Source organism: Hydractinia symbiolongicarpus, chromosome 12 (assembly GCF_029227915.1).
Source record: "Hydractinia symbiolongicarpus strain clone_291-10 chromosome 12, HSymV2.1, whole genome shotgun sequence".
NCBI classification, from domain to species: domain Eukaryota; kingdom Metazoa; phylum Cnidaria; class Hydrozoa; order Anthoathecata; family Hydractiniidae; genus Hydractinia; species Hydractinia symbiolongicarpus.
The window spans coordinates 17,014,891-17,041,249 of record NC_079886.1 but is presented as its reverse complement, the minus strand read 5'-3'; the positions used below and the strand labels follow the sequence as shown (position 1 = coordinate 17,041,249).

Genomic DNA, 26,359 nt, shown 5'->3' with positions numbered 1-26,359 from the left:
ACTTTGAAGGATTTGAGTATATGGACCCAATTGATGAAGATCAAGAGCTGTTATAAAGGGTGGCAGCAGACAAAAAAGCATGGGCAACATTCATGAGATCGACATGGAGTTAGAGAATGATATAAAACGCCTGGGCTGCATATTGTTGATGCGAACAGATACGGTGTTATATACGGTGTTACGAGGTAATCAAAAATAAAAAAGCATGGCTATAAGGTTTGGCTGACTTGGAGAAAATAGACGACATCCTAGACCTTCCTATATCAAATAGACGGTTGGATGACATCGAGCTGGATAGCGAGCCAAATGTTATTAATGGAATCGTCTATGGTTATCCGTTCTATACCTTACATCCTTAAGGCTTATTTGCAAGATCCGGCTGAAGATGATCTAGATGACGATGATACAGATGATGAAGATGATGATTGGGATTAAATATTTTTATGGCTTATTAAAGGCACAATAATAATTAAAAATCTACCATTCTTTCACATGCTCCGGAGGTACTTCGACATCCTCAGGGATCAACAATAATTCTTCCGCGACGAACCAACGGCCGGGCCCGTCTTTTAAATAATACAGGATCCGAATATTTGGTTCTTCTATAATGCGATCCAGCCTATACATATTTTTGCTCCAAAAAGCATCAGTTGCACGTTTTTTCTGCTCGCAGGTGGTACATCATCCAACATCATAGCCTTTGACGGTTTCATACCGACCATGGCAGTCTTGGTGTTATTTAAATTCGTCACTATGGTGTACAGGTATTTAACCCATGTACTACTAGTCTCTTCTGTGACCCACTCTTCTGCATCCTGGGGCTTGAAAAGTCTGTCCGCAAGCACTTTGTTATATGATTCAACGAACGCTGTAAAGGTATGATGATACTTGGTGGTAGCTCGTTTAATCTCCACCCCTTTATTTTCCAAACGTTTTGCGACGTCTGATTTAAATTCTGACCCATTATCGCATTGAAAAATTGTAGGATAGCGTAAAGGACCAGCCTTGTAAATATCCTTGATCATGTTTGCATCCTCGCTGGCCACCTTATATCTTGAAGCTACATCGATGCCTGTTAGAAAATACTTGTATGTGTTGCCATACAGCTTGCATTTCGTTCGGTTTTGTAATTGTAAAATGGGGATAGTCAATCTTTTCTGGCCCTCGAATATGTCGTAGCCATAGGAGCTGCCGAGACAACCAGTTTACGACTCTTTTACGAGGTAATTTGCTCTTATCAGCGAGTAATTTAACGAATTTTCGTCCAATTCAAAGATGTTTTCGGTTGTAATAAATACTGCTCAATTTTTTTGCATCCTCCTCTCTAACGATATTTTGTTTTGACATGTTCTTTTATTACATGTTAAAACGTCTATTTTTCTTACAAAAATTTACACGCTGCAAAACCTAGGAGGGCCAAGGATCCAACGATAAAGGTTAATTCGCCGTGTTGTTGTTGTTTAAAAGGCGTGTAAGAATCGGATAATTTTGGTTTATTTTCGATCGTTGCAATATAGTATTGCCTCATACTTTCAACGAGTTCTGTACATCCTTACTAGCTTGTCTCTGCAACTCTCGTTGTTTATTATACCGGTCGACCTTTGCCTGTCTGTTGCGCACCCATTGTGCCTGAGCATCTTGTAGTTGTTCAATTGCTTTATCAAGCCTCTTGTGCTCCTCCTCACCATGCCGCGAGAGTTTGGAAAATAAAAAATTTGTTCTAAAGAACGCTAGAGCATTAATTATGGCACCTCCGGCTATAACTGCTATGGTTGCCATTTATTTATTTATACGTAACGATTGCCTTTTCCAATAGTACCCGATGCATATTTTATTCTGCTGCCTATTAAACTTGAAATTGTCTAAGGGGTAATAGTGATTACATTGTGTGCATTTACCCTCCTCCATGTTCTTTTGTGTTGTGTTTGCTTATATGACAAACACAAAATTTAATGGAGATTATTTATTTTTTCGAGACGATACTCGTGGGAATCCAACCCTTCTTCACCGCCATTTTTCTCATTATCACAATAATACCAATCGCTGCCGTTCCTCCTAAAACTGCGGTAGTACTGAACCCAGTACTTGATGATCTAATTGGTGCTTGATTATGAACTGTCTTTAAGTTCTTCCTTCCTCTTTTTCATTAATGCAGCTAGTTTGTGGCCTTGTGCTACCCGACCTGGATTCTTTACTGGCTTTAAAATTATATGCTGCTCTGTGCCCTGTTGTGTACTGTCGCTCAATTATTTTATAGAGGATGGACCTCTAAAAAATTTCAATCACAGTATTCTCAAGCCCCCTCTTTTATATAATCCCAAATCGGGTCTTGATTTGAATTGTACCATCTGTTAAAACTTGGCGTCATCCCACACCGCGTCTGAGATTTGAATTGTGCAATGCCTAAATCATATTTTTGCGTAATCCAAGAGCTAGTTTTGACAGATTATTCCCCATATCTTCTTGATTTTCGACGGTTTCATTTGTTTTGTTTTGGACAAAACTTCAACATGATTGACTGTATGAGCAACAACGAGAAGGGGCGCGAGAAATTTACCAAAGGCAGCGCGCACAAGGATCCCTAAGTCAGCCATCGAATCTTTGATAATTGGGTCGTCCTTGATATCTTTTTTAAATTTTCAGCACTGTCGAGTTGTACAAAATTACCTACAACATTGGTGTACATGCTAATCGCATGTAAAGACAGTGCCTTGGCCGTTTTTTCTCCTTTCTCATGGATTTCACGGTGAATGTACTCAGAATATACCTTTTCAATCATGTCGTCTGGTGCTTTGTCCACGAAGCCCCCATTATACTCTTTGAATAAAGTTGCCCTTTGCCTTTACGTATAGCATCCTTTAAAGCTTGACGTTTTTGATAGGTTTTTCTTGTTGTGATGATTCCGCAGGGGTATCAACAATATCAAAAATATTAACAAGTTCAGTCATTTTATTTATTAAATGTCGAAAATGTAAAAAAAACACCAGTACAATTATATACGGCAGAATTATTGTAATACATAGCATCCACATCAATATCCCATCCATGTGTTATTTACCGATTTACTCATCAGAGTAATTGTACCCACGAGCCGATGTCGAGATCATATCATTTTGCACAATCCTTTTGTCATCATCACGATTAAGGCCAATTTTAGTACTTTTTACGGTGTATAGTTGATGATTTTTATTCTGGATGAGGACTTGATTTTTATAAAGATTTATACCCTCGCATAAACATTTTTTATAATCGTTGAAGGTGATTGATTTTTAATAACAAATTTTTTAACACCCATACATCTTTTATATTTTTTTCTAAAGTTTTAAATGCATACAGCTTTGCCCTCAACGCAATGAATTCCGTCATAATTTTTTTCATTTAATTCATCCTTCATCAATCCCACAACCTTTTTATTCATTCCAATTGGAAGTGGTCCTCCACTGTATATTCACTCATGTCAAATTCGGCTTTATCATCGGCAGCAGTATCCCTATAAAAATAAATATCCGTATCCATATAGCAGAGTTGGATTTTACTCCCATATTTTGCTTGCATTTAATCGTAATAAAACTCATACATGATCAATTTGCTCATATTTAATATAGCTTGCTTTACTCATTTCAACACCCATTAAATTTTTGCTAAATGCATGAGCATCTTTAAAATTGGGCTTCATCACATATTTTTGGTATGCTTTCTCGCTAGTGACCAGTGTTTTATCGCGATGGTTGCGGACATTTTCCATCGTTTTTCCAAACACGGAAAGATTCATTAATTTAAAAAAATCCTTTTCAAAATCGTTTTTAGCACCAGTCCTCAATTTGGTGTTCATATCAATGTATGGCCTAAGCCACTGACTCTGATTGAACTGGATGACTCGGTGTACTTTTTTCAGAATTAGGCCATGCTTTAGTGCTACGTGAAGAGCTCTGATATGGACCACATATTTCTTCTTGCTTCGCAGATTTGGTACCAATTTTTCAACCTTGGCAATCGTCATCCGCTCCGGCAAAAATGGCCGCTCATTACGTTTTTTATGCAGCTCAATGGGCATATCAACTTGCAATATGTAGCCGTGCTTATTTTTCTTCACTAGTTTTGCGATTCTTTTAGGGGTGAAATCATCAACATTGCTAACCCATTTAAAATCATGGGTTGATAGATCCTCCTGCATAGCCCAACCGTACAGATTGTTGGCATCAAGGCATTGTAAATATGACGATTCTTCATCTCTACACCAAAGGGGTGATCAAGTGACTCTCGGTGATTATCATGATGTATACCTTTTCTCGAATACCTTTTTCAAACATGAGGTGCATATCTGGATTCGTGAGTAACTCTAATTCAATTCAAGTGAATTTTAATGAAGCCATTCAAGCCATTCCCTGTGCACTGCAAAAGTGTGCAGGATCCAGCTTATTGTTTCATACATGTATCACGATATGTTTAAAAAACATCAGCCAGCAGTAAAACATCCGCGGCGAGGTATACATCATGATAATCACCGAGAGTCACTTGATCACCCCTTTGGTGTGATACAATTCCATACTTTTTTAGCGTATTTATAGTCGATGTCGGATATGCAATCTATATTAAGTTGATTATAAAATGCTTTCTTTGAGGGTAACTCCAAATCTTCAAAACGCTCCCACCCATCCATATACTCATACGGGTACACACCCTTACGTCGTATGAGTTTAAATATTTCATCCTCCTGATAAAACTGACGAAGGTTTTTACAATGACCATCCTTCAAATTACTTGATAATTTATCCAAGCTTGATGCCATAAATCAAAAACCGTCGATAAATCGAAACTCAATTTTTTTCAATACTTGCTCCCCGCTAGAATTAGTAACACCTGCTAATCGCACCATGATCTTGACGCTGAAACTTATATATTTCTCCTTATTTTCCGCAATACAACCAATATCCTGCGCGTTATATTTTTTACCTAATTCTCTGATGAACAGATGCGCATCGTAACCGCTCAGATTGTGAAATATGATGGAGATGTGGCCAGGAATTTTATACGCTATGTTGCAATTGTTATGGGCTGCACCTCAGTAGAGACCTGTAAAATGGCAATGATCTCGCACCTTGCGATTATTGGCAGGGTCGTTGAATGGCTTCATGCAAATATGACATTCTGATGCCTCGTTTATTCTCTTTTTAACACCACCGGGAGCTCCGTAATTGGCTGCTGTGGATACGTATCATACAACCTCTTTACCTCATTTTCCAAGTGCCCTATAAATTTTTCAGCGCAATCCTTGCAATGGTATGTTGTCAGTGGATCTAGTACGTCTCCGTAGGCAAATGTGCTATATGTGTACCAACCTGATGGTACATGCTTGTTCATTTTTATGGACTTGGTTTTTTTGCGATCTTCTTCCATTGGAATGAGTAAATTTTCAAAATCGGCATAAATTGCAACAGGACCTTGAATTACCATCCTGATATTCCAACCATTTTTCGCTTTTCTTTGCTACTTTAAGACTAAATACCTTAGAAACGAGGTGGTGACGTCAGTCATTTTTCACCGCGTGGGTAACTAGGGACCACCTGGAAACAATTTGGGTTAGTTTGCCAAACTTTGGTCCCCGCATCCGTTTCGGAATGGAAGGGGGACGACGCTTCAAGAAACCTTTAAACCCTAATATCTCTGCAACCGTTTGTCAAAGATACATGATCCTATACATTTTCTTGATCAGCGTTTCAAAATCTATACGATGAATGCAAAGAAGTAACTACATTGTTTTTCAGATATGCACTGCTGACGTCAGCAAAACATCTGTAACAACGTATTTTTCCATTGTCCTTCTGCCTACGTCGACTAGTCTAATATAAAAGTCAATTGTATGTATATGATCTACTTCAAACCTCTTCATCATAATTTTTTCTTGGTGTGTAGTTTAATCCGGCTCTATCTGCTTCCAATTACATTGGTGATTCGCGTGGAGTGTTTACGCTTACGCGACAAGATTTTACTGAAAGTAACTATGGTTACATCCTCTTTATTTACTTTCGTCAGACTTAATTAAATTACAGACCTCCCTCGTTACCAAGTCTTTTCCTTTCGTATTTATTGTCATTTGTCCTTCGCCATGGTGTCTGAGGACGAAAAAAAGCCTGGGAGATAAGTGTTATAGTTGGTGAGCGTAGTACACGGAGCCCTTATAAGAAAACAAAAACAAGTGGTACCACAATACAATCTACAAAGGCACAACAACAAAAGGACCTGATAGCTGCGCACTTTTAATGGTTTCAAGCTCTCAAGTCAGTCTGTTAGTATAAAGAGAGGTTAGTGCAAATCTTTGTAAAATAACTTCAGTCAATTATGTATGTAGCTAGCTTATAGATATATATATATATATATTTCTAGCGCTTTTAAATTACTGTCACACAGTTTTTTTTAACTTTCGTTTTCGATTTTAGCTTTCAAGAACTATAGCTATATTGATGTTTTTAAGCTACAAAAGTAAGCTTGCTTCCTGGCTTTAATTTTGGAAAACCTTTAGATAATAGATGTGCATATACTTTACATGTCTAACTTTGGATTGGTTAGTCTTAAAATATGAGGGTATGACAAAAAAAATATTAGTGGACAAGTAAGGGGACTCATCCATACTCACATTGCCACAACAAACTTCCAATGGACGTTTCTTTTTAAAGACACCCACCTACCCTAAGAAACGTCCACTCGTAGCAGTTATTTTTCCAAAAAAAAAACCTATCCTACCAAGGTGAAAAGCCTTTTCCGCGGTTCTTTGGTGGTCTTATTGATTGTAGTGGACAAAAACGTAGTTTTGAATTGCCACGAAAGAAACGTCCACTGCACTTTGAGAGGTACCCACAAACGTCCATTGGACGTTTCTCGTGGCAATGTGAGTATGAGTATGGCCCCTAAGCCGGATCTGACATGTACTGTCATCCAATAAAGCCCTATTTCTTGCTTTCTGATGATTAACAAAAATATTTTAAAAGTTAAAATATTCATTAGAAAACATTTTCAAATCATCAGGCCCTCAGAAAGGGTATAACATGACCATAATTATAATCCATTAACCGAGATAACAATAGATCTCAAAGATGACCACTGTCGCGCTTGAATTGAACATCACAAAAAGGTGTAGTTAGTAGTGTAGGATATATATGTCTATTAACAATTAAAAAAGGTGTGTTTTGACATATTTTTTTTAACAAGCTTTCGGCTGTATATAACAGCCATGATCACGTTTAACAGTTATAATTATGTTATCTCTCTATATATACAACTTCACGGATCATTAGGAAAAAAAACTATATAATAATCGCGAGAGGTGGTTCCAGAATGAAATTTATCTGCAACGTGTAGGTTATCTTTGCAATAGTTCTTTCCGTGTGTAATGCAACACTAAATATAGTGTGATTGATTCAACTCAACACTATGGAAACACCACTTTAACTAAACACAACAAATTACCAATAATACTGGTTTAACACAATTAAAACCTCACCACCAAGTGATTCTTATTAGTAATCGCCTAGATAGAAGATCAACAAAGACTTTCCTTTATTTCAAGTTAGTTATACAAACATAATAATGAATAATGAATATTTTTTTATATGTTTATTAACCATTCATTAATAGCTCGACATTAAGCATTGAACCCAAGGGTCTGCACATAACTTTTACCGAAAACAGATAACTGGGAGATAAAATTGATGGTATCACAAACAAACTCTGTCGATAAAGTTTTTTAGTATAGAGTTTTCAAAAATGCTTCCTTTGATACAATTTTATCGGTAGTGAAATTCATAAGTATTATGTCCCCTAAGTCTTACTTCTCTTCTTACTAAAAACACTTCTCTTCCCAGTCAAAACACTTCTCTTCTTTTCTCCGAAATCTTATCTTTCGTTTGAAACACTTCTCTTCTAGAGTGTGTAACTCTTCCCTTCCATGAGCTTAGAAAATTCCCAGACCCAATTCTGGCCTGCAATATTGATCAAGGAGCTGAATTTTGATAAATCTTGTTTTTGAATAAAATGACATACATTGGCTCCCAGCCATGAAAAAGTGCAACAGCAACACAAGTGCTATTAGTAATTAATAACTCTCAAAGATTTTATATGTAGTGAACCATGATATTTTTATTTTTCTATCATGTTGTCTAGACCTCTTGTTTTTAACTTATAAAATCCTGTTATTCTTATGAACCACATATTCTTATAAAAAAATTCATGCTGTTTGCTTGGCGGACGCTACTATATTTTGAGGACTTTGGGTAGCCATTTTTCCATTTATTGTGCCTATTGATAAGTATAATTAATTTTTCCGCTACTAAGTTGATTTGATTCATTGTATTATTTTATTCATGCACATGCACAGGAACCTGCTGCAATTTAAAGCTTTTGGTAAATATTATGCATGTGTTAGCCAAGTATGCTTCTTGGGAAAACTAAAAGAAGTTTACAGATCATGGGTGTAAAATTGCAGGCCAGAATTTTTGAATTTAGTTGTAAAGAAAATTTAATGTGTTTGTTGCTTTCATTACATGCACTGCAAAAAGGCTTTGATTGTGAGATTACCTTTTAAGGCTTTTTTAAATTAAATGTGTTACTATTTTTCTGATGTATATATTTGTATTTAGATAATTATTTAACAATAAATTATGAATTGTTCACCACCAAAACCTGGCTTGCATACCATGGAAGATCCTGCAGCAAGTGCTTATGTCAATGAAAATTTAAGTGACGAAAACGATGAAAATCAGCCTTTGTTAGCACCTGCTTTAAATCCCTCAATGCCTAATCGATATTCTTCATTATACACACAACTGCCACAAGTGACAGCAAGTCGTTTTTCGCATAATCAATACTATGTACAACAATCTTACGAAGATAGGGAAAGTTTGCTCCAATACTCTGACGATAATGACAGATGTGGTCTATCCCCAGTTCGACGAATGTTTCTTCTTTTAACATTATTTGATTTCCTGTTAACCTTTTTAATGTGGATTATATATCTTCAGGTAATGCCACTTTGCTGGTATATGTGTTTTTTAGAGTTCATATGCAGAGTGTGGGAAACTGCATGATCTATATCTACCATATAGGTGCAGGATAAACTTAAAAATGAAATGAAGAACCTCAAAGTTGATATTAGAAAAAATTTTTGTGATGTTGTGGTATGCATTTTGTATTTTTAGTTGTTTGTTTGTATAAATGTATCAGTCGTACCAGGTATTAAAATACCAGTATCTGTCATTGCAGAAATTTTCACTGTATCATAGTCAATGCACATTTTTTTTATTTTTTTATTGGTGAAACACATTTTATTACCAAGATTAGGCAAGACTTATTTTTGCAATTTTATCACTTATTTTCTCGTGTTCGGTTAAACTGTTTAAAGGGGTAATTACTTTTAGATTCTTTCATTTTCAAGATCGGTTCTGTTGTTGGCAACATATTCTTGTGTGTTTAAAGTTAGAAAATGGTATATGGTTGCTGTAAGTGAATATTTTGTGTCCGAAATGAAAATGTACCATCTTATACCAAGTACCTTAGTTAATGGGAGGTTACTACAACCCGAGACGCAATGTGGGATCTACTGTATTTTGCTACTGAGGGGGGGGAGCAAATTTGATAGAGGAAGAGGGGCTAACACCCATCTGTTGTATCTTGTAAAACCAGTTTTTATTTATTTATAGTTAACAACTACTGCCAGTACTGTATTTCTCATTGTTAAAGTCTTTTACATAAAGGTACCTCTTTATATTGATTTTGTAGCTTCTCCAATCTCAATTCTTGTATAAGAACTGAATTTTTTTACTTTCGTTTAGTTCGACACTGCCGCTCAACCTTTGAACTATTTGTTGGTTATCTTTTCGTTTATAATATGCTGGTGTGAAGCCTGGCATTTTGATTTTAAGGTAAAACAAATACAATTCCCACCTTCATAATAGGACTAATTTTTGCACTTTTCATAGATTTTTGCTAATTACGCAGAAATTTGTACTCGTAAAGTATTTTGAAAATTACATTCGCAAATTTAATATCCGCGAAAGATAACACAAGTAATCAATAATTAGTGAAATTTGTACATAGAGTAAAATAAAATTGTATTGTACATAAGAAAGTTAAAGCAAAATCTCAAACAAACGTTAAAAGTTTTGAGGGAATAAGTAAATTGTTTTTGTTTTTTCAAAAAGATTGATAACATATTTGCATTATTCACGAAAATAACCACAAAAAAGGTAGTATTTTTGGACCGCGAAAGTGTCTATTCGTGACAATTAGTGCGATAGAGGTAGTTTACTGTACAATATATACCTACGTAAACCAAAATATTTTCTTTTTGTTTAATGTAATGTTTAGGTTATACCAAACGAATTAGGAAATTCTAGTAAGTTCTGTTTTTACGTTTGTAAAATCCTTTAGTATTGTATGTAGCATTCTTAAACCCTTCATCTCATAGTTGTTTGTTTGGTTGTTTTTCCTAAATGTTTTAAGTTGTTATATAGGCGTGTATTCCGGGAGGGAGGGTAACTGGTGGAGTGTGCATGCAGTTTAACATGAACTATGTTCACACGTTGCAGATAAATTTCATTCTGGAAAGAAATCATCCCGAAATTGATGTGTATAAGCAAACTAGAAGAAGTAATTAAAATATCAGTCACATAATACATCAAGTAAAAACTTCAGCATTTGTTTACATTTTTTATATCGCCATTTTGTTCCCATGATTTTGTTAACACGATGCCGTTTTAGTATAAGAATGAAACCATTTCATATTTTGCATGGCAACGAAAACGTTCTGTTTTGCATTCTGATGGGCTCGGCTTCCTATTTGATTCAAAAGTAGATTTGTATCCGCAGCGTGAGAACAAGGGCTTGATGTTTTCAATGATAGCATGTAGAATGATGAAGGTTTTTTCACGCAGCTGTAGTTATTATAATTTAATTATAGAATCAATTCCTGGATTAGCCGATTCTGTTGTCGCTGGGCGACAAGCGACTGCTGAACCTCCAAGGTAAACGCCGTCTGAAGTTTTCAGTATTTAATTTATATTTGTAACTTAGGCTACCGGTTTTTCTTTATTTAGGAGTGAATACCGTCGCGGCGGTTATTCAAGAGCGAAATCAAGCGCATTTTTCACTCCGTATGCGGGATCCGTGTTCAGAGGTGAGTTTGAAAAAAACTGATTATACACGAGGTTATATTTTGCGAGATGATAGGCATTATTTGTGAAAATAAGTCTCTGCAAGAACTTAACAATTGTCACTGTGAAAATATTACCACTGTGTATGCAACTATTTTAGCAGTCAAGATAATTTTCGAATATTGTTTTTATTGTCTATAATTTTTTATGACTAATTTTCGCTAAAACTTCACATAGCACTCATTTACATACTCTCCGCGAAATCAGAAAAAATCACACGCAAAATTAAGTCTTACTAAAAGAATCTCATTAAAGGAGGCTTGTCAAAATTATTTCTTTTTTGTATCCATACATTTGTAGGTCGGTCGCCGAGTGAAGACACTGATAGTAGTTTTAGCGATCTATCAGGAGAACTCAACGAGGTCGAAGAAAGGGTAATATGCATTAGTGATTTTTTATCTGATTTTTCATTTAGATATGTTAAGGCAAAGATTTCTTGCGAATAATCCCTTTAATGTCTCAGAAATAGTTATTTTGCGAGCGCGGAATTTATTCCGTTTTTTTAAAAAACATTTCGAGCAACGTCTATAAAGTCAAGTTTTGTTGTATTCGAAAGGTCTTAAATATCTCTCAGTATAAGTCCCTAGAATTTTTAACGTGTTAGAATTCTTTCTATTCGTAGCATAATTAATTTGGAATGTCGTGGGGTTTTTATTGTCACGCGAAAGGCTATCTAATGAACGCTCTTACGAAATTTAGGAAAACAGGTTGGAAAAATACTATGACATGTATATGATCTGCGACCTCGAACGAAGTCGATATAAGCTATTTCATAATAACTGACCTTCAAATAAAAATTTACTTCTATTTCAATGAAATTCTTATTATTTTTAGTACGTCTTTTTAAGCTATACACACACATGGTCCTTCTATGTCTATGTGAAAATCATGAAAATATTTTTTCAACAATTCTCCAGATAATTACCCACAAAAAATAGTCTATATTTCGCAAAACTCCTCTTAATGCAATAGTATAAGATATGTTTTCGTGTATTTTAAGGACCGACAGCTGATTCGTGTTTCAAAAGATAATGTGCATATGGTGTTCAGAATGCTGTATATTAATGATGGATGGAATTTAGAGCGAGAAGAGGTAATACTTTTGTTTTAAAAGACCTTATCTTAGATAATTTTAAACTACCCAAAATAACCTTTGGCTACTGAGTATAAGTTCTTGTGATTTGACTGAACACTGATTTCACTGTACTTCACTATATTTGAGCGACCATAATTCTTTCCCTTTGTTCACACACTGGTGTATAGATAAATGCAGCCCAGTAATAATTGCCATTATATTTTACTTCATCTAAAGATATAGTTACGATCACCTTGTACACCTAATTCTTTATTATTGCAATAAATGTTAGCTATTATATTCTTAGAAAGATAACATCACTGTTTATTCGCGTCATTTTGACGGTGTAGGCAAGGTGTTTAAATTGGAGGTATGTAGTTGTTGTTTTTATTTTCAAATTTCTCTGAAAGAAGTTCGGAATATATCTTATTTGCAAAAAATGTAAAAAAAGAGACGGGAAAGTTAATACACACACCTTTTTATGTAAATAAGTTACATAAAACCAAAAATAATTTTATTTCATTTTTCTTGGAAAAAAATATTTTCCTAATTAGTAAGACCTGTAAACTTCAAAGACATTTTGTGCAGCGATAACTTATTTTTTCAATTTAGCACTAATTTTAAAATATTACACTGTCAATACACGCTTTTTTTTATAACAATATGGTTTATAAGAATATCAGGCTGGGATTTCTGGGTCTTATAAAAAGTAGCGTGTTTCAAATTGTCGCATTTGGACAAATACCTTTTTTTTGGCCAGAAAACGGGAACTTTCTTAAGTGACATAAACTATAAATCAACTCTAACAGAACACTACACATATAAATTGGGTGTATTTCAGTCTCTGATCGATGTGCAAAGCAGAGTTTTGAATCAGTTATTCTGGGAAGATGTTGATAGTCAGCCTTCTTGGAATGCATCTGTGAAGGAGACTCAAATCGTGACCAGAATAAACAGCAAGACGGATATACTCTACTCAGTTACTGCTGAAACTGGCTCTGGTGTTATCGCTTCAAGGTACGGAACCTTCAAAGTTTTCCAATTTACGGGAACAAATTAAATGATTTGATTGGATTACGGCGTATTACGAAGCCATTATTAAACACCATAGAAACATAAACAAACAAAGTATGTGAGTCGCTCACCTGAAACAATTTTTTAATTTCAATTCATATAGGTGATAAACCGGATGCTGAACGGTTTATGTTTTGTACAATACAAAGTCGTTGGTGTCAATAGCACGAAATCGCATGCTCCGTCTTTACTTTTAATTTCATTTGTGTACGTTTGCAGGGATTTTGTTGTTCTACGCCGTCGCAAAAGAAAGGGACCTCTTACATTACTAACTTGTGTTAGTATTGAAACAGACCTTGTGCCAGTAAAGCAATCTGTCGTAAGGTATGAGATTTCCTTCTTATCCACAGCTAAATCATGTTTGCAGTACTTATAAATATTTGCAAAACATTTTCATTTTTTATTATGTAGTTTTGATCATAGCACAGCGTTATCTGTAAAATTGTAACTATAAAAGTCTAAAGAATACTTGTAAACGCAGTGTAATGGAGATAATGAAATACTTCTTTTCTTATCAGGGGACAAAACGGACCTGGAGGTTGGATTCTTCGAGATATTCCAGGAGAACCAGCAAAAACAGAATTTATTTGGCTGTTAAACACCACACTTGGGGTATGTAGCTTCTGAGATTATCACTCACGTGTTACGTGGGAGAAATGTTTACAAGCTTTTTACATTTGCCTAAAAATCCTAATATGATATTACTAATATGATATCTCTGAGACGCTTTTTAAGAGTAAAAATAAATAAATAAATATTTCCTGTATAGAAAAGTTTATTTTGTGCAACAAAAAGCTTTTCGCTAATTGCTGTCCGTTGTTTAGAGATCCTTCTATAAGGATTTGACAGTGGTTTTGCCGGTTTCATCACTTCTAGTCCGCTTTTTGAAATGTCGATCAATTAGAGAGTGTGCTGTACGCTAATTCCAGCCTGCACGCTAGTTAACATGTGTAAAGAGAGTATTTTAGTGTATTGTACGTTAATTCAAGCCTGCACGCTAGTTATCATATGTAAAGTTTATTATTTTATACTAATATATATTATATATTAGTATAAAAGTTTATACCCTGAATAAATCCTAAGTATGTTATCTTAATGAGCAGAAACATTCACAGAAAAATAACTGTGATGTTTTTTAAAATAATGAGGACGTGTCTTTTTTAAAAAACTCTTTTGATTGTGTGATTAACTTCTGGTAACTCGTCCCTTAAAAGAGCATGGGAAAATGTCCAAGTTAGTTTAGTTTCCTTTGAGTCTAAGACAAAATTGAATCGAGGATGTTCGAGTTATCAGAGGCTTAAATTACTTTTGTTTAATTTTTATACGAAAGTATAATTAGCGGGGCTCGTTAATTGAAAATCCAGGTTATCAGGTGTTTAGATTGTGTAAAATTTATTTAATAACCCTATTTAACTAACCGAACTTTTCTAACAGGGCTGGCTACCGAAGAGGCTGGTGGAGCAGTCATTGGCAGGAGTAATGGTTGATACGACACGTGACATAAGAAAACACGTGACCAACCTACCCGATGTCAGATAAATCATGGAGGTACCCCCATGGATAAATTACTAGTTTATAAAGAAATCACATGCATACTTTTGAGAGGTATTTTTTTAAAAAAGTAGAAATAAATTGTTTTTATAAATTTTTAGATACTATATTTGATTTGAACATTTCTATGCAGTTTATTGACCTTGTAAAGGTTGAAACATGTTTAAACAGCAAGATTCCGTTTAGTGAGGACCTATGGCGCTCTACCCCTGGATTACTAGAAATGCTTAACTTTGACCGTTAAGTTTTAAGGCGCAGTCAAGTAATACGTGTTCTTGCTACCATATGTTGTTCCAAACAAAATTTGATGCTTCTTATCTCACTAAGCACTCACTCGTCCCGCGCTGAATGAAGCTTTTCTTTGGTTATCACACTTAACGGGGTCCTGCTGTATCTTGAAGATATTTTGTATATAGGTACAATTATTTCATAATTATTAGATTCTTTAGTACAATTATCTTGTCATCAACTTTTCGTCGCTAAAATACGCCAATTTAAGTCCACGCTAAATATTTTCATTAGTCCAATTTAATTAGAAACAAAGTTCTTTCATTTTTTTTTTTTTAGAAATTGAAAACTATTTCGATCAAGTGGACTTTAATTACAATACTTTACAGTATACCTCAAGGGATTAATTTCCCGAATTTCGCGAGTTTTTGTCAATTTTGCGATTAAATAGTTCCTGCGAAAATTAATAATTCCTGCGAAATTTAGATTTTTTATGTTTTGAAAAAAGATTACCATATTTTTTTTTGTTTTGATTTACCAGGAACATTTATAAATAATACATATATAGATATAACTTTAGCAGTCTTCATTTTATGTCTCTTACATAAAAAATTCCTTGAAAATAGGGATAAATTAAAAAATGAGATGCCATCAAATTTTAATTTTTCGTCAAATATTAGGACTTCTCAAATAAATTAGTTCCCTTAAGGCAATCGTAACTTATTTTTTCGCATAAATAGCCCCAAAATGCTTCATTTTGCGGATTTTTTTTTTTTGTGTGTATAATTACATTTGCCCGAAGCTTGCAAAATTATTTTTTGCAGGTGCCAAAAATTCAATATACTGCTTAACATAGCTTTCAGAGAACAGGGTAATTTTAAATGAACAACAGACAATTCAATGACTCAGGTCCCACATAAAATCGAAGTACAAAGTGAAAAAATGTTTGAAAGAAGATGTTGCGAATACACGAAATGCAATGTGCTGCAGAAGAAAATTTTGCGGATAAACAATATATATTGAAAAATTTCGGAATTTATTTTTGCGAATTTAGGCCATTTATGTTCCGCAAAGAAAATGTCTTTCGCAAATAATAGTTTTATCGCAAGGTACATTTCGGATCACCCCACCCACTAAATCATATTAACGTTAACATTTCTTCTCTTAAAGTTTTTTTAATATGAGAAGCAATGTAATTGATATAATAGTTTTTGTGTCTGATTGAATTAACCTACGTCAGCATGTTATGGCAATGTTTATACTATCTGTAGGAAAGAAATGAATGCAAAAAAGATGATTGCCACAGAGGGGAGTGAGGAATAAATTTGACATTTTTAATCAAGGAAGGGCAATTTTTTATTCCTATTTTTGCATAATTTTTCTATTCGGAAATCTTAATTCGCAATCTTTGCTTTCTGCAAAAATTCCTAAAGAAAAATTTATATCATGCCTTTTTCAAAGTGCAAGAAATTGTTCATGAAGGTTGCTTTTTGGGTCCACAAAGAAGCATGTACCTGTTTTGTTTGCTTATTCAACCTTTGGAATATTTTATCTTCTTTTATGGGATTTCCATGGGATTCGTGAATTTTTGGTTTTCAGCAAATGAAACTTATATTAAATTATTATTATTATTAATCATATTTATACAGGTTTACATCTTCAGTATGATATAATATATCTGCACTGTTATCAACGAGTGACCTGTTAAACACTATCCTTATTACATATTTTGTGTGTTTTACACAACAGAGTAAAATTATGTTATTAATTGAAACTTAAATGTTAATTTCACTAAAGAATTAATGGATTTGCATTAGTTAGTTATCTGAGATGATCTAACATCTGGTGCAAGGTGTAAGCTTTAACAAATAAAGAAAAAACTAGCTGTTTCCCGTGGAAGAATCCACTGTATTCCATTTAATTTATGTAGCAGATATATGTCCATCAAAAAACAAACAATACAGCAGTGCACATCTTACATCTGCATTTTTATATAAATGACCAAAAAAATTAAAGGTTTTCAACAACTGCAGTATTTATGTGACATTTAAAATCTAAATCTACTAAAATTACTTGCTCTGACCATCTGACAAATGCGAAAATTATTCGGAAAGAAGTTTCCAAAAGCATTTCAACATACATCTCACCCATAAAATTTAAATCACTTAAAACGCCACATATATACAAAAAAGCTGATCAATGTCAAACACAAATCTCTCATTGTATATGTTAAAATCAGTTAGTTTATTGCAAACCCTGCCAAAGGTTGACACACAATGTGAAAAATAAACAATAAATTGTGCCTCTGACAGAATTTTTTATCTAAGGTGTAAAAAAAGGGATTTGCAAGGACAAATTATAATGCAATAAAACATTATTTGATATATTGCATACAGTCCCTCCTCACCAAACTTTAGACAAAATGCCAACAAAATAACGGTGTTTAAACCTAAAATTAATAAAGTCCTTTTAGCAATTTGCATGCTGTTTTACCATCAATAAAGTAAACAAAATTTCAAATCTCACATAGTATTCTGTCACAAATTTTCATAAAATATATATATAAGTCATAATGAGTCATGTTAAACAACAGCAATCAATCTGTATATAAGTTCATTTTATGTCAATTTTTGCACCAATTTTGCAACACAAAATACAAATTCTAAATAATACTAAAATCTCTTATTTTGGTCCTTCGCATACCGACGGTCTCCCACAAAAGTTTAATCAAAATGTAAAAAATGAGAGGTAACGACAAAATCAAAGTTTGCAAAATTTCACTATTTCAGTACATATATCTACTGCATATGCCCTCTAAAACAATATTTTAATCCAAAATGCCAAAGAAAAACAGTTTGCAACAAAAATCAGTTATTTCGATAATATTGCATACACTCTTTCCTCACAAAAGCTTCACAAACTGTAAAAAAAAGAATGGTTGTAGGGAGTGCTTCTGATTCAACAAAAAAAGTTTTTTTGACACATTGCATCTAGCCCTTACCCATTAAATCTTACACAAAATTTCCAAAACTATATACGATTTAGAACACATCAAATTTAAATCGAGAAGGATCAGTCATTTCGATATATTGCACGGAGTCCTCCCCAGTAAGAATTTATACGAAATATAGAAAAACAAAGCTTGCAAGGTGTAAAATTGAATTCTTCTTCTGTGTATATATATATGGTCCTTCCTCGCAAAATTAACATAAAATGTCAAAAAGGTTCAGATATAACATCCAACACAACAAAAATCAGTTCTATCAGTATATGTCATGCCATTGTCTTCAACCAAATGTTCCCCTTAAAGTTTCACAGACACAGCCTGTAAATTAAAAACAACTAAGATCAGGTATTTTGGTCTATTTCATACCATTCTGTTCCAAATAACTTATAAAATGTAAAAATTGAGTGGTAAAACAGAAATTTGCAAAATTCTATTTTTTTATATGCATGTATATTATATGCCTTCTACAACAATAAGTTAATTCAAAATGTCAAAAAGAAGAAAAAAATAGCTTACAAAGAGTATAAAATTGAAATCAACAAAGTAGCTCTTTTGGTGTATTAAATATAAGCCATACGCACAAAAGTTTACACTAAATGTAAGAAAATGGTTGTGTTTAGTAATTCTAAATTAAGAAAAGTCAGTTCTTTTAGCATGCTGATTAAGGGGTTTGCCCACAAATTCTTACATGAAAATGTCAAAACCACAATTTGAAAGAAATTAAATTTACATTTTAAGAATAAGTAATTTCTGAACTTTATTTTCAGAATATTTGGAGGAAAAGAACTTCGCAAACCAAAAAAAACCAGGAAAATGTTTAAAATCTTCAGGGTTAATAACGTTTGATGGGTTTTGTGGGAATATATATACTGGGAATCTTTAGTTTAAAGCTAGCATTAGCTAGCTACAGCAGCTAATAGCTAGTCACTTAAATATAAACTGGAGACTTAGCTAGGTATAAAGAACATGGCTACATATATATATATTCCTAGCTAGCTAGCTAGTTGTTGGTGGTGGTTGGCTTTTATGATGCTAGCTATAAAACATGTCTGGCAACAATAATATAATCAAAACTGAAAATAAAACATGAAAAAACCTTACAGAACCTTGCTATGATTAGTTTATAAAACCATGCTCTTCTTCAAATGTTTTTTTAAAGATTTATTTTGAATGAAAGAGTAGAGAATACTCAAAAAGAACAGCCATCTTTTTCGTAAACACAATTTCCGTTTTATGCTAGGAACTTCATTTAACAGTCCGTATGCTTTGTGAATATCTAATACCGTTTCATATGTAGCGATACCTATATATATATGCTAACATAGAGTTTTTTGGCATAAGGGTATATATATTTATATCGTTATTAGCAGCGGGTTATATATTTACACCTTATGTGCGATTTCTATGAAGTACATACCTAATCTTTTTAGTTAAATTTTAGCGTACAGCCACGTCATAAAAAAGTGACCCGTGATTTCCGTGTCGTGGACTCACAGTTTTACTCACGCAAGGGAATTAATATATAAGATAAGAATAGATGTTAATTGTCGGCAAAGAAACCTTCAGTTACATTCTGATAACAATCTCTATGCAAAATCAACAAGTATCTTTATTTGTAGTACACATTTAGCAATATTTGGTTTGAAGGTCTTTAACAGATGTGCAGTTGACGCTTACAAATTTTTAAATTTCCGTGTTTTTAAAAGAGCAGGTATATTTTAAATTTTAGATGTGAGTACAAGACTGCGTTTTCTACAAGCTACGGCGTTTTCCATAACTTTTCCTGAAAGCCTGTTGCTGCGTCATCATGTAAGTTTTCTGTGAGGTATTTGTATTACCCGTTCTAACGGGAGAAAACATTTCACTTGAGCAAGCACAAGGTTTATTAGTTAGAAACTATCACGCCGGAAATAAGAATTGCTAAGAATTTGTTGTTGCGAATAACGTAACTGGTGTTTTTATTTCCTGGCAATTTTTGGAACGTTTCGGATCGTCACTTACGTTTTCTAGAATTTAATTGTTTTTTGTAGCATTTGTTAGAACTTTGTGGTTTGATCCAACCGACGATCTTAGTGAAAAAGCTACTAATATAGTTAACTGCAGCGACTACACTAGTTTGCAGAAACTGAGAAAAAGATTGTTCTATATTCATCAAGTGTGTGGTATTTTCTGGTATTTTCAGGTTTCTTCTTGCAAAAAGTTGACCGTCTATTGGCAAGGTATATCTGTTAGATCAGTGCATATTCTGTTTCGAAATATTTTCAGAATCTTTTAGAAAATTAGTTAAATATACATCAGCTATTTCCAGTGCATTCCACCTCCTTAAAGAATGGGACTTAACATTCAAATTGAGGTGAAATCTTGCAAACATAGGATATCTTTTAAATGTCGATATGGATTAGGCAAATTTTACCAGCTACGTCTAGTGCATTCCACCTGTATGTAGAAGGAGAATGGACATTAACACTCCAATTAAGGTGCAGACTTGCAAATTTGCAGTATACTTCTGATAATCTGCTTCAAATGCACACTATGCGCTATAAAGTTTGTTCCTCTTGTCAAAAACAATTGAAGCGCATAGCATGTGAGCAGCGCTTCAATGATTTTCAATGAGTTCACCCGCTGTCGATCAAATTGTATTATGCTCAATGTTCTTTTCTTAATGACCGCAGCTAAGTGATTCCAGTTTTACACCTTCATCAAAGAAGAAAATTGTTTTATACATAAACGCACGTTTATGATTAGGGGTAAGTTTGTTATGTTTTAAATGAGACAAATGTGTCCATCTTCAGTTACGGTGAGCGTCTGTTAAGCGGTTAGTCAAAGTTTACTGAACGCTTATAGACGTTCATCCAAGCTGGTTATTGCCATCTTGCAGCTGCACAAAACATTGACCGTGGTCTATGAATTTCTTTTTCAGTTGATTCGTCATGTCTCGTCTTCTGATAGTCTTACTATGCTGTCTCTTGTGTTATACTTTATACATCGATGCAAAAGCAATCAAAGGTACGAACTTCAATCATGCTTATTTTGATTTACACTTACAAACTGACACCTAACTGTACAAGAAATCGTTTTCTGTTGTGTTTTGTTTGTGTCTTTGTGTACTAAACTTTTATATATAACTAATTGTTTACTCAAAGCCATATAACTCACTCACGCACGTAGAAAGTTGTTGCCGTTAGTTTAGATAGATATGTTCGAGGTCACTATGTAACTATTAAATTGCTCATAGTTATGTTGGTTCGTTTGCTTGCTTCGCACGCTCTAATTTTGTTGATCAGCTACCACGGGTTGTTGATTTTTTTGTTTTAGGTCATAAATCTAGAAAAGTTGAGAAACTAAAGAAAACAGCAGTAGCGCATGCAACGCACGATAAAAAAGATACGAAAACTCGTAAGTTTTTTTCTTGTTCCTCTTTGCTTTTATTGTGTCACCATTTATCAATCCTGTAACGTTGCAAATTAGTATTTTTCGTTACACACCAATACCAGTGGCCACAAAAATGTTTTTTTACCTACTTCTTTGAAATAAAGGGTTTATTTTTAACTTTTGGGTCTTGTGTTAGCACAAGACTCTCCAAACTGCAACAAAAAAATTTCAAACTAAGAATTTACCACTTTGAAATATTGCATACATTTTTATAATTTTTAAATATACAAATAGGTGTCTTTCGCTTAATCTTAATGTGAAAATTGAGCAACCTAGCACATATTATAAGCTGAGTTTCTTTTAAAGTCACTTCAAAAAACCGCGTGGTTACTTCCAGTGTTTGTAATATTCTTTCTCTGGCAATTTCAGCTGAAGTTAAAAGTGATGTAAAATCAGATGACATTGACGCAGATGACGGTGACGATGACGGCGATGATGGGTCTGGTGATGTACACTCAAGATCTGGGGGAGTAAGCCCTGTTCCACAAACAGGTATATACATTAATGACCTGCTTACTAACGAAATAAGTTCTACGTGATTTGTTCAGAGAAATTTTCGCGGTTATCGGGAATGTAAACTATCTTTGCGGTAGTTCGTCACGCAAAGTTTTTTTTGAAGTTTAATTTGAAAGTTTATCTGGCGAAATTTTTCTTTTCATCCCTCTGTACTTGTGACTCGATTATTGACGAAGATATACGCGAAAGATCGTATAATTCCTTTTTACTATCTTGCAAACTTCGCAGTTTTTTAAACATGTGAGAAGCATCTCTACATGAAGTTTCAACAGTTGTCCTATATATACTATACATCACCTTATCACTAATCCCATCTGCCATTGCTGTTTGTGATTTTTTTATCTTTATGTTTCTAAGGACTTGATATTAGTTCGAATCCTGAAGCAATAGCTGCTGCTGGAAATCTAAGAGAAGTTATACATGATAGTTTAGGTGAGATATTACCATTTATCTTTTCATATCACACATGGCATACGCACAACACATAGTATAGAGTTAGATGCTTTTAAAAAGTTTTAACTAACGATATTAAAAAATATAACCTTTATAACGATAAGCCATTTACCAAAAGCAAAAGGCAAAAACATTCTAAAAACCAACATAACCGTCACCTAAGATATTTTCACGTAAATTTGTAGGGAAATTGGCTAGAGCTGAAATACAAATGCACCAAGCTCTCGTGAATCAAGCCACGAAAAAATTTGGTAAGACTTGCCATTTGTGTTGCATATGAATTGATATGTTGTGATATCTCCAGAAAGTATTTGTAGAATATACCTGCCTTGTCGTAGTATTGTGTCAGTGAATTCGTGAAGTGAATGCACGCATATGTTTATACATAACGTTTCAGCAACGCTACGTACACTACTGGACAGATTCTGTGTGACAAACTGAGGCTTTGTTCGACGTGCGACTTCAAAAAAGTTTGAAAGAAATTATTTCACGTCTTTTCTAGTGAAACCATCTGGCAATCCTCAAAAAGCCTTACGTTGTCCTGCACCATGCTCTCAAGAATGTGCTTCATCAGGATGTTCACCAAGCTGTTGCATGTCAAGCATGCCTATGCCTCAACCATTATATATGCCGCAGGTGCAGCAACCTTGTACCCCACCTTCTTGCATGCCGCAACAACAACAGCAACCATGCACTCCACCTTCTTGCATGCCGCAAATGCCAATGCCAATGCCGATGCAGATGCCTTGCCAAACTCCTGGATGCATGCCACAAATGCCCATGCAACAACCATGCATGCCACCTAGTTGCATGCCACAACAACAGGCTCCTCAAATGCAATTCAAGGTTCAACTTTTACCACCTCAAATAGTTCCAATGCAACAGCCACAACAACAATGCCCTCCACAATGTCAGCCACAGTCATGTCAAATCGGATGTCCACAAACATGTTGTGCCCAACAGCAACAACCTCCTCCACCACCACAAATGGGATGCCAGCCACAGTGTGCACAACAGTGTACGCCACAATGCCCACGACAATGTTGTGCACCACAAATGCCAATGCAACCTCAGATGATGCCACAACCTATGCCTGCTGCACCCATGCCAATGCAAGGAGCTTGCCCGCAACTGTGCCAGTCACAATGTGCGCCTGTTTGTCCAAGAATGTGTTGTGGTCCAGGCGGTAGATAAACAATATCTTACAACTAAACGTTAAACGCACCTGTTATTAGATGCAAACTTAATATACGAATCTTTAACAGACATATTTTTAATTTTTTTTTATAATAACTGCAACACGGTATTTTTTGAGAGTCTCCTACACATACGCACCAGTTTGATTTGCAGTTAGTGCAAACTAGTTGATCAAGTATTAACTAACAGAAAATATATTATTGCATTTTAAAACGCGTTAGATTGCTAATATTTTCGATTTGCATAGTTTTATTTTTTTAACATATATTCACCAACACAATGTATAGTGAACGTCTATGAATCCATAATATATGTTCATATCACATGTTGTCTTAACTTCTTAAGTCAAAGTGTTTCCCCAAATATTTTGCAACCACCAAATTTTGCGCAATAATTAATTCTAACAAAAATTAATCTTCTTAAGGTGTTGATGGCGTAGCATTAAGGCATTCTTTTCCATGGAAAATCGTTTCATTCTTGGCCCAGCCATGACACGTGGCCTAGTGTTTATGGAGTTCGCAATCACGAGGTTCGTAGTTCAGGCCACAGTGCGGACATGTTCAGCAAGTGCCTTAATCACAACTACCGGTCAATCCATGTCATATCAGGGAAATTGGGTTGGTAATGTCGATGTATACATAACGTATACATTCAGAACACAAGACCCGAATTTATACCTTGCTTCCTACACTGAAGTGGTTATCATGTGTAAATACTCAGAAAAAAACGAAATAATTTGAACCTGCCTTTTGCATTCAGCATGAGATTATGACTGCTACGTAAGTCCATGATATATGAATTATCATTTGAATCTGAAAATATCAAAACAGACGGTGTATATGTTTAACTACGCAGGAACACCAACGCTATTCAAGATTTTTAAATTTAAGATTGACAACCTAGAAAATCCCGAGGAATCATTAAGATATGTCGCATTTTGCTATTTCAGTAAAAATATTTCATACATTCTTAACACGACATCGTTCCGCGTGACAGAGAGACAACTGAGTATGCTTAAGACATATATTTTTTCAAAAAACATAATTTCACAAAAAATATAATGATCTTTAAAAAATAATATGGCCATAAAGTTGCAAGCGCTCTATTTAAATATTGATCAAGGTACTGGAAAATTCTGCAAAAATAAATTTATGCAGGACTTTTAATAAGAATTTAAAGACACAATGGGCTCGTCCTGGGAAATGATCATGATAAGTTAAATTTTTGTCAATCCGAGACTTGCAGAAAAAAATTTCTTTAAAAGTGCTACCAAATAATTGAAAAATTTCACACTGCAAGCAATTTTTTTTTATTGAATTTAGATTTTAATTTTTGTGGTCATTATGTTGTACTTCAAACTTCTTTTCTACGTAGGAAAATTATGTGCTAAATCTTGTCATATGAATTTTAAGTTGTCCAAAAATTAAGTATCTAGAGGTCTGAGTCTCACTATACCATTATATTTAGCATACGCTTATTTTCTAGAAATTTGAGCCTGGATGTAAAACATTGGGTGGGCACACTCTCTTAAAAACCCTTCGATTTTTTTTTCAAAAACAATATCATTAAGACACCAAAGGGTAAAGTTTTTTAGCCATATGCAAAATAACCTAGGGATTCAGATAACCTCGATACTTTCAAAACTTAGTAGATTTCAAGTAGCTGTTAAAAACATACGAAGGATAACCTGTTGAAAAGCCTACAATTTGAGAGTTAAGTACGTTGAAATCGATGAAAATTCTGGAAATTTCACATAAAATTGATGAAAATTAATTTCAGAACAAGTTCAATAAACCAAGTAGTTCAATACCGTAGCCCTATTCAAACCTCCCCCCTTGCCGGTTTTTCTTTAATAACCCTTTTTATCATGTTTCATGGCTATGATATTTAATGAGTTTTACATCTACCTATTAGCCACCTGCACGCCAAATTTTTAGGTCCTATATCTCTCGGAGCCTTAAATATTCGCCATTACTCGAAATTACCCTTTAAATATCTATGAAATTCTGATACCCCAAAAAAATATCATAACTTTCGTTACAATTATTTTTGGTGTCTTTCGTGGCGAATTATGTTAAAATGAAAAAAAAAATGTTAAATGGCTTAATGGCTTTTATTTATAAAGTTAATTCACGAAGTTCTGGCACAAAAAGTTTTTTTTGCTCGGATCGGCTAAAAGCAAACAATTGGTTGCGCTAAAAATTTAATATGCGCGAAATATTTCTTCGAACAATGTGAACGAAAGTTATATTGGGTGAAACTGGTCACAATTTTCATCACTGTCAAAAGTCAAAATTAGGAAAGTTTTTTAGCACCAATCACCCCTGCTAACGATCAGTTTATGTGAAAAAAGTTTTTTTTAAAACGCACCGTGTCATGTTTATGTGGACATAAAGTAATATAACAGGTTATGTAACGAGAAAAAATGTAGCCATTCAACAACGGTTGCGCTTTCTCAGGTCCATTTTGGGAAAATTAGAAGTATTTAGCTCTTTTAAAAGAGCGCAGTAACAATGTTTTTTAGAGAGAATACTAGCCAAACAGTAGAAAACAGAAAAATGTTGACAAAATAATTATTTTGATAAAGCTAGCAAATTACAAATGAAAGGGACAACTCAGCAA

The 26,359-nt window shown here is 34.2% G+C and overlaps 2 protein-coding genes across 3 annotated transcripts; both read left to right on the top strand.

Moving 5' to 3' along the window:
* Positions 1–5,978: 5,978 nt before the first annotated feature.
* On the top strand, positions 5,979–18,123 carry LOC130621790 (stAR-related lipid transfer protein 3-like). The gene is made up of 16 exons (XM_057437138.1): positions 5,979–6,302; positions 8,634–9,014; positions 9,099–9,170; positions 9,411–9,491; positions 9,693–9,746; positions 9,825–9,914; positions 10,360–10,387; positions 10,952–11,015; positions 11,088–11,167; positions 11,505–11,578; positions 12,205–12,297; positions 12,587–12,649; positions 13,121–13,296; positions 13,573–13,677; positions 13,872–13,965; positions 14,788–18,123. The coding sequence occupies exons 2-16, from the start codon at positions 8,655–8,657 to the stop codon at positions 14,890–14,892; spliced, it is 1,539 nt and encodes a 512-aa protein (XP_057293121.1). The 5' UTR covers positions 5,979–6,302; positions 8,634–8,654; the 3' UTR covers positions 14,893–18,123.
* A 2,421-nt stretch (positions 18,124–20,544) lies between these two features.
* Positions 20,545–24,062, top strand: LOC130621791 (keratin-associated protein 10-9-like). Of its 2 annotated transcripts, XM_057437139.1 has the most exons (7): positions 20,545–20,886; positions 21,060–21,145; positions 21,455–21,535; positions 21,941–22,063; positions 22,445–22,519; positions 22,726–22,791; positions 23,043–24,062. In XM_057437139.1, the coding sequence occupies exons 2-7, from the start codon at positions 21,070–21,072 to the stop codon at positions 23,732–23,734; spliced, it is 1,113 nt and encodes a 370-aa protein (XP_057293122.1). In that variant the 5' UTR covers positions 20,545–20,886; positions 21,060–21,069; the 3' UTR covers positions 23,735–24,062. The 2 variants fall into 2 exon arrangements, with proteins under 2 accessions (XP_057293122.1, XP_057293123.1); XM_057437140.1 differs by lacking the exons at positions 22,445–22,519; positions 22,726–22,791 and having other exon boundaries at positions 20,763–20,886.
* The last annotated feature ends 2,297 nt before the right edge of the window (positions 24,063–26,359 follow it).